Consider the following 8,982-nt stretch of genomic DNA (forward strand, 5'->3'; position numbering starts at 1 on the left):
TGTCTGACACCAGAAAGCAAAAGTCAAGGGGGGGGAAACTGCAAAATGGCCTTTTGATCAGGGACCTCAAAATACTGAAAAAACAGCCTGGCCTGTGTGGCTCAGGGGTTGAGAGTCGACCCAGGAATCAAGAGGTTCCTGGGTGGTCAGGGCATGGGTTGCAGGCTCCATCCCCAGTAAGGGATGTGTAGGAGGCAGCCAGTCAATGGTGTTTCTCTCATCAATGTTCTTTCTATCCCTCTCCCTTCCTCTCTCTCTAAAAATCAATAAAAACAAAGTTTAAAAAAAAAGAAAATTATAAATATATATATAAAATGTACACCTATGTTCTCATCACAAGATTGTGCTTAAGTGAAAAAGAAATCAATTTTTCTTTATCTCTATTTCAAATAAACAAAATACGATAAAAATCTACAAAATCAAACTAATCCTGAAATTTTAGGTGTCAGATCCCAAAAGAATCATTTCTAAAGCAGGTAAACATTTAGCACATTCTTCTTCTTTTAATTTTTTTTTATTGATTTCAGAGAGGAAGGGAGAGAGAGAAACATCAATAATGAGAGAGAATCATTGATGTTGCTTCCCGCACACCCCTTACTGAGGATTGAGCCCAGAACCTGGGCATGTGCCCTTGACCAAACCCAGGACCCTTCAGTCCACAGGCTGCCGTTCTATCCACTGAGCCAAATGGCTCAGGCAGCAGGTTCTTTGTAAATCACACAAAAACACATACATAGTACTATAAATGTAGACTTTTCACAGTTTTGAGTACACCTATACTGAAAAAATAAATAGTGCTAACTTGGTGATACAACGTTATGTTTAACAACATTATACAAAAAAACAAAGAACCCTGGAACTTTGAACAAAGTACATTTACATCATTTCATACCTCGGGATAAAAGTTATCTCCACCACCTAACCAGGCACTGATGTTACATCGTGCCCAAATTACTAACAATAGGCAATTGCTAGAGATCACGATGCTCGTATGAAAAATGCAAGGAAAACAGTGCTTCATCATCTCTGAAAATCACCCAATATATAACAAAGACTTTCATGTTCTCCTGATGGAAGATCAGTGATGTAAAATAAATTAAGGAAGATACATTTAACACACTATATAATTACATTAAAAGGTTTATGACATTTAATATTTTATAATTTAGTTTACAGGACTGCTAAAATAATTACAAAGATTTTTATGGCATTCTTTGGATATCAATGTACTTAAGCAATATGGTTTATGATCTCAGCCTAACATATTCATATATATGTATTTTTATGGTAAATCCTGAGAGGATAGTTTTTCCATTGATTTTCAGACAGAGTGGAAGGGTGAGGGGGGGAGAGAAACAAGGATGTGAGAGAGACACATCAATTGGTTGCCTCCGCATGCACCACAACTGGAGGCAGGGATCAAACCTTTAACCCTTCAGTCCACGGGCCAATGCTCTAAGCACTGAGCACCTGGCCAGAGCATATTCATATAATTTTTTTAAAAGATAATCAATCTATTTTTGCCCTATCCAGTTTGACTTAGTGGATAGAGTATCGGCCTGCGGACTGAAAGGTCCCAGGTTCCATTCTGGTAAAGGGCATGTACTTTGTTTGCAGGCATATCCCCAGTTTGGGGTGTGCAGGAGGCAGCTGATTGGTGTTTCTCTCTTATCGATGTTTCTCACTCTCTATCCCTCTCCCTTCCTCTCTGTAAAAAATCAATAAAATACATTATTTAAAAAAAAATAAAAGATAATCTATTTTTGCCCTGGCCAGGTGACTCAGTTGCCCCCAGTCCAGGCTCCCATACAACAAAATTGCTCAGGAGTTAGAGCGCTGGTCCTCAGCCCGAAGGGTGTGGGTTCAATTCCTGGTTAAGGGCTCGTACCTCTTGCAGGTTCAATGCCTGGGCCCCCAGTCCAGGCACCTGCAGGAGGCAACCAGTCCATGTTTCTCTCTCACATCTATTATGTTTCTCTCTCCTTCCCTGCTCATTCCTCTCTCTAAAATCAATAAAAATATATCCTCGGGTGAGGATTTAAAAAAAGATTTGTTTTTTAAAATAAATGAAAATATGACAAAAAATACTTCTCCTTTATTTCCCCCTCACCCAAGGATATGCTTCTTATGGATTTAGAGAGAAGGGGCAGAGAGAGTGGAAGAGAAAAAGAGAGAGAGAGAGAGAGAGAGAGAGAGAAATCAATCAGTTGCCTACCAAATTGCCCTGACCAGGAACCAAACCCCCAACCCAGGTGTGTGCCCTGACTAGGAATCGAATCCACCACCTTTTTTTAAAAAAATATATTTTATTGATTTTTTTACAGAGAGGAAGGAAGAAGGATAGAGTTAGAAACATTGATGAGAGAGAAACATCGATCAGCTGCCTCCTGCACACTCCCTACTGGGGATGTGTCCGCAACCAAGGTACATGCCCCTGACCGGAATCGAACCTGGGACCCTTGAGTCCTCAGGCCGACGCTCTATCCACTGAGCCAAACCGGTTAGGGCCCCAGCACCTTTTGGTGTACAGGTGGATGGATGTTCCAACCAACCGAGCCACACCAACCAGGACTCCATTTTTTAATATAATGCTTTGTCCTAGATTTTTTTTAAAAGTTTATAAATTGGGGTGAGCGGACCCAGAAGAGATATCCAGTTTTCCTAGATGTGTCTAGGAATCATTCACCCTGTTCATGAAGCAACAGATCAAGTCCCTTTTCTTCCCCTTTCTCACTTCACAAACTATCCTTCTCCACCTTCATTATTTCACTTTTTGCTTAAAATTACTTCCTGTGAATTGTTTTCTCTCCCCTTTGTAGAATCAGACCTTTGGAATATGCACGTGGAAAACACAAGACATTGAGTTTTAATTTACACAAGTACATAGTACTCAGAATAGCACAATCAAATGTGACCATGTAGGAAACGGAAAGGATATTAATTTTTCTGAGTTGAGATGACAAAGGAGCTTCCCCAGAGGCGGATAGCGGTTTAGTGAGGACACACATCCCAGGAGAATCAGCTTATGCTTGGCTCTGGTTATAGCAACATTAAGACGTCGCCAATCTTTCAAGAGTTCACCGAGCTGAAAGAAACAGAATTTCCCATTATTTGAGCTTTCTTATATATTTGAGTTTGTTCTGGCAAGGAACACAATTTGTCTTGAACTATTTTAATACTTTTAATCAAGAGGAGGTAAAAATGCAAAACAACAAAACAAAAACGGGAATTATCTATAAATCTGAAAGTATGTCTAAGGAAGCCTTTATGGTTAAAATGCCCCAAATGCAACAGCCAAGAGGTGGGAGCAACTCAATGTGTGTTCATGGATAAATGGCTAAGAAAACCGTGGTATATGTATGCAAAGGAGTATTATTCAGCCTGTGAAAGGAAGGGAATCCTGCAGCATGCTAATGAGCCAGGAGAACATTATTCTAGTGAAATAAGCCACGTGTGAAATGACAGATATTATACGGCTCCACTTACATAAAGTAGCTAGAGCAGTCAAATTCACAGAGACAGAAATTAGAATGACGGTTGCCAGGGGCTGGAGGGAGAAGGAGTGAAGGAGTTGTTTGTTATTCATGGGCATCGCGTTTCAGTTTGCAAAAAAACATAGTGGCCATCTGTTGCACAGCAGTGTGAACATACTTAACATGACCGAGCGATACACTTAACAATAGGTAAGGTGGTACATTTTATGTTCCGTGTTTTTACCACAAGTTCCTAAAAAAAGAGAGGAAAAAGTGTCCCAGGAAAATCAGCAGAAAAAAACAATGAACTCACAGTTCCATCTTTATTGCTTCTAACAAACGATACTAGAATGATACTTTTGTCTCTTCCTTGGTATTTGTCTACTGTGTTAACTTCAACCATCCCAACAGAAGAGTGTGCCAATAAATCATTGATGATCTTTAACTGCTGCCTGTATGGTGCAATGATACCAATATCAGACGGATTACATCCAGCCTAAACAGAAAAGGAAACAATTCAAAATTTAAACTTGATTTTTGTTATTTAAGTTTACTAAATTTATTTACTTAAATGTTTACTACATAATGTGCCCAATTGATGTTTATAATAGATATTCCTATCACAAGGAGTAAATACAATTATTGAATTTGTTCTAAATCGACATTTACATTTCCTGAGATGGAACAATTTCCTCAAACATTGCTCCCTTGATTTTTAGCGGCTGGTGGCGGTATAATGGTTTGCATGCCACTAGGACAGTGCCGCCACACAAAAGGAGTATAGAGAAATACATTTCGCTTTCTGCCTTCCCTTACGCCGAAGTTTCCAATCCCCAACCACACTGACTGCAGCACTATACTGACACAATCAGAATTATTTGATGTTACAAAAAGTTATCCTAAAAGGAAATCCAAAATGCCATTATAAAAAACTAGAGGCTTGATGCACGAAATTCGTGCAAGAGTAGGCCTTCCTTCCCCCGGCTGCCAGCACTGGCTTCCCTCTGGCACCCGGGACCCAGGACCCAGGCTTGCCTCCAGCCACCAGCAGGCATCTGGGACCCGAGCTCCCCTCACAGTCCCAGCTTCATCCAGAAGGATGTCTGGTCTAATTAGCATATTATACTTTTATTATTATAGACTACATGTCTGAGATGAATTTTCTCAAAATTAAACAATCAGACTTCCGTCCTCTTGTCTTAATAAACAAGGGCAAATGCTACTGTGTCTTAAGTTCCTTACATTCCAACATCCTATTACATTGCAAATATTAATTTGCCCTCAAAATAAAAGTATAAATTACCTTAATAAAAATTGAGGTCAGGAAAACTATGAGTTTGGCTTCTGTTATATTGCTCACACCATTCTTTTCAACTTGTTCTGGTGCTGGAACCTAAACAGAAAAATATGCATCCTGCTCATAAAACAATCTCTAAGTTAAGAGCATACAGGTAGGTATAGAGACTGCACTACCAGTTATGGAGACAGATGAAAAATTTCTTCATCCTAAACGTTGAAGGTAAAAGAATTAACAAAAATGAATGTGATTATTCGTTTTCAGAAAGCCATCCAGAAGCAACCATCTTAAACATACCACAATTCAGGCTGAAATTTCTATGAATGGGACCACACATTGGCCTTCACCTGCTTTACTTTGCAATCCCCTATTTTAAGGAATCAAAGGCCAGAAAAGATAAGGAACTTGCTCAAGGTCTCACAATAAATCATGGCATCAGGAATCAAAACTGAGATCTGGCCCTGGCCAGTGTTGCTCAGTCGGTTGGTTGGGCATAATTCCATGCACTGAAAACTTGCTGGTTCTATTCCTGGTCGGGGCACATGCCTGGGTTGCACGCTCATTCCCAGGAAGGGATGGGTAGAAGACAGTCGATCAATGTTTCTCTCTCACATCCCTCTCTCTCTCTCCCTCCCAATCGCTCTAAAATTTAATTTAAAAATCTTCAAAAGCAAAAACTTAGATCTGGCCTGTGCTCTTTCCATTTTCTTGTTGCCTTTTATACAAACAGTGGAGCAGATAAAGTTCCCCAGGGTCGACAATACCTGGTAAAACTCTCCCAGGACTATTTCGCTCCTACACATCCCTAATTAACCTTCATTATTATTATTTATTTTATTTTATTTTAGAGAGGGAGGAAAAAGAGAGAAAAAGAGAAAAACAATGCTGTGAGAGACCAACTGGGATTGAACCTTGGCCACCCTGATGGGAATCAAACCTGTCACCTTGCCCAGCCGACATGGCTCAGTGGTTGAGCACCGACCTATGAACCAGGAAGTCATGGTTTGATTCCCCGTCAGAGCATATACCCAGGTTTCGGACTCGATCCCGAGTGTGGAGCATGCAGGAGGCAGCGGATCAATGACTCTCTCTCACCATTAATGTTTCTATCTTTCTCCTCCCTTCCTCTTTGAAATCAATAAAAAAATATATATATATAAACAAACCCCTGCAACCTTCTGGTACATGGAATGCGCTTCACCCAACTGCGCCACACCGGCCAGGGCGAACCTCGATTACTTTCAATACAATTATTTGGGATCCTGATGCTAAGAAAGAAAAAGCCTGAGTAGCAAAAACAAAGAACTTGAGTCATTACTGGCGAGGTAGACAATGGTCAGTTATAACTAATACATTGGCGTTGTGGGTTACAAAAGCAGTCGTTTGTGAGATTACCTTATCTGAATAAATTCCCCAGAATCTGCCTGCCCTTAGTTGTTAATTCTTGACCCTGAAGTTCTACGGGCCATTATTCAAGAGAATGAAGGTCCCAGCAGGTGTGCACAGTGCAATGACACCTGTTTTTAACTATCAGCTAACTCCACCCATCTTAATAACAAATGACATATTTTAGAGTAATATGCATACATATAAGTAGCCACTATATTTTTATTTGAACTTATGAAAAGATTTCCAAATCAATGCTGAGAAGCACTATATAAAGCAAATTATAGGGACAAATGTAGGGTCAAAACTTTGTTCTGAGAACTAGAGATATTACTGGTAAGTCATTTAAGACCTTGTGAAGATTTTTGTTTAATGCTGAGTTTGTAAAGAGGTTTTTATGTGCATATGTGGGGTCAGGAAGTACATAGGAAACCCCTCACTTTCGGCTCAATTGTGCGGAGAAACTATATTCTAGAAAAATAAAGTCTATTTTCTTTAAAGTCTTTAAAAGGACAAAAATTTATCCCATCTTCTCATTATTGATAAACCCAGCCTTTGATAGTATCAATGCCAATTTCTTTTCTACAAAATGTAATTATACACTTGAGTTCATTCTCTCGCTTTCCTACTTCAAGAGTCAATTTTGACATCTACTGATCCTCAGAAAAACCTCCCCCAATGATACTGGGTCTACAAAAAAAAAAATTGTGTGTGTTGCAAAAGTGTATAAGAGTATACTAGTTTTATCAGCTGCCTGTTCATTCTCTCGCTTTCCTACTTCAAGAGTAACCCAGGTACATGCCCTTGACCGGAAAAAACCTCCCCCCCTCTCAGTGGGTATGCTGACAAAAAAACTGTGTGTGTAAACCAATTGTGTAAGAGTATACTAGTTTTAACTGATAAGCTCTAATGAAGCTGTTTTTTTTAATGAAGCATTTGCTACTGAAAACAGGAATTTATAAATAGTAGGATAAAAGAAGAAAAACTGAAAGGGGAAAAAAAGTTTGATTTCTTACCTGGTCTGTATTAAGAAAACAAACAGGATTGTTTGGTTCAAAAGCTCCAATCAGCCAAGGATTTTCAGAATAGTCAGCATAAAATTCCAGCTCCAGCTTCACGTCTTTAAAGTTGGGCAGGTTTATCACCGCACTGGCCACTTTGTCGGATCCACACTCCAGCTTTCCCTCATAGGTCAGCTTATTACTTAAGGACATAATTTTACTAAGAGATGATAAAAACAGTTTTAGTCTTGGCAGGTGAAAACGCACGCGCACATCACCCGAAGCTGACACCGTTACCAGTACCTGTTCATTCTGTACTGCACGGTTAACTGAACGACAGCATTTTTATTCCGCTCCAGCCTCTTGAACAAGCTTTCACTCATGCCAAGAGCTCTGCCAACACAAATGCAGGCGTATCAGTGTTCTGTGACGGTCCCTTAGGAAGAATCCAGTTTACAATGAAAACTTCAGCGTCTGCTTACCTTGCTTCACGGTTGAGCACCAGGGGAGGGAGCTGCTGATGATCCCCCACCAACACAAATCTCCGTGAAAAGAAAAGTGGCCCCAGGCAAACTGGTTGGCTAATTTGAGAGGCTTCATCCACAATACAAAAATCAAAAACTTTACGAGAAAATATTGGATGGTTTATTCCCATACATGTTGTTGCAACTATAAGCTAAAAACAAAGAAAACTGATCAGTTATTTAATATGTCCAAGAAATGTAATTTCTTTTTTTCCCCATTTTTGAAATTAAAATATATTAAAAAGATTTTGTCCTCAATAACAGGAACACCCCAATATTATTTAATTCTGAGACAGAGCATGTAAAAATATTTTTTACTACAAATTGAAAAAAAATCAAGTAAATTTTCTGGACATTATAACAATTGTCAAATTTACAGATCAAAAACAGCTCCAACAAAAGCCAAAGGAACAGGAAAGGGAAGCCAAGTAGACAGAAAGCTTTTATACAATAACCACTCTAGCCAAACACCACAGAAAAAACTGTGGCCCTAGCTGGTTTGGCTCAGTGGCTAGAGCACTGGACTGTGGACTGAAGGTCCCAGGTACTAGAAAAATAGAGGTCACAGTCAAGGGCACATGCTCAGGTTGTAGGCTCGATCCCCAGTAGGGGGTGTGCAGGAGGCAGCTGATCAATTATTCTCTCTCACCATTGATGTTTTTATCTCTCTCTCCCTCTCCCTTACTCTGAAATCAATAAAAACAAAATATTAAAAAAAGAAAAGAAAAAACTGTGGCTTCATCCCCCACTATTGCTAGCAGAGACCTAATGGGGGGCTAGACTTCAACTGTCCCTAGTTTATAAGGCTCCCCATTCTTGATATGAACAAATTGTAGAAACAGAGAACAGTTAAGGGGTTTCCAGGGTTAAGCAGAGATGGGGTGGGAAAGAAATGGGTGTAGTTATAAAAATGCAACATGCGTGATCCCTATGGTAATGGACTAATTATTCTGTATCAATGTCATCATCCTGGTTGTGAGTTTACTACAGTTTTGTAAAATGGTAAACATTGGGCAAAGGATATACACGATCTCTGTATTATTTCTTATAGCTGCATGTGAATCTATAATTATCTCAAAATAATTTTCAAAAACTTTAAAATAACTGACATACACTATGGAAGACAGTATGGAGCTTCCTCAAAAAACTAAAAATGGAACTCTGATTAGATGTAGTAATCCCACTTCTGAGAATATATCCCAAGAAACCAGAAACACCAATCAGAAAGGATATATGCACCCCCATGTTCATAGCAGCACAATTTACAATAGCTAAGATTTGGAAACAGCCTAAGTGCCCAT

The 8,982-nt window shown here is 39.4% G+C and overlaps 1 protein-coding gene across 1 annotated transcript in view; it reads right to left on the bottom strand.

Annotated features, from left to right (window-relative positions):
- Positions 1–672: 672 nt before the first annotated feature.
- DNA2 (DNA replication helicase/nuclease 2) overlaps positions 673–8,982 on the bottom strand; it is a 34,095-nt gene continuing 25,785 nt past the window's right edge. Inside the window, exons 15-21 of the mRNA XM_006760912.2 lie at positions 7,640–7,833; positions 7,461–7,550; positions 7,173–7,377; positions 4,777–4,866; positions 3,787–3,969; positions 2,939–3,085; positions 673–1,086 (exon numbers count right to left, since the gene is read on the bottom strand). Coding sequence (XP_006760975.1) covers positions 1,021–1,086; positions 2,939–3,085; positions 3,787–3,969; positions 4,777–4,866; positions 7,173–7,377; positions 7,461–7,550; positions 7,640–7,833 — 975 coding nt within the window. The 3' untranslated portion in view covers positions 673–1,020. The remainder of the gene's footprint in view (positions 1,087–2,938; positions 3,086–3,786; positions 3,970–4,776; positions 4,867–7,172; positions 7,378–7,460; positions 7,551–7,639; positions 7,834–8,982) is intronic.

Source organism: Myotis davidii, unplaced genomic scaffold, assembly GCF_000327345.1.
Source record: "Myotis davidii unplaced genomic scaffold, ASM32734v1 scaffold134, whole genome shotgun sequence".
NCBI classification, from domain to species: Eukaryota; Metazoa; Chordata; class Mammalia; order Chiroptera; family Vespertilionidae; genus Myotis; species Myotis davidii.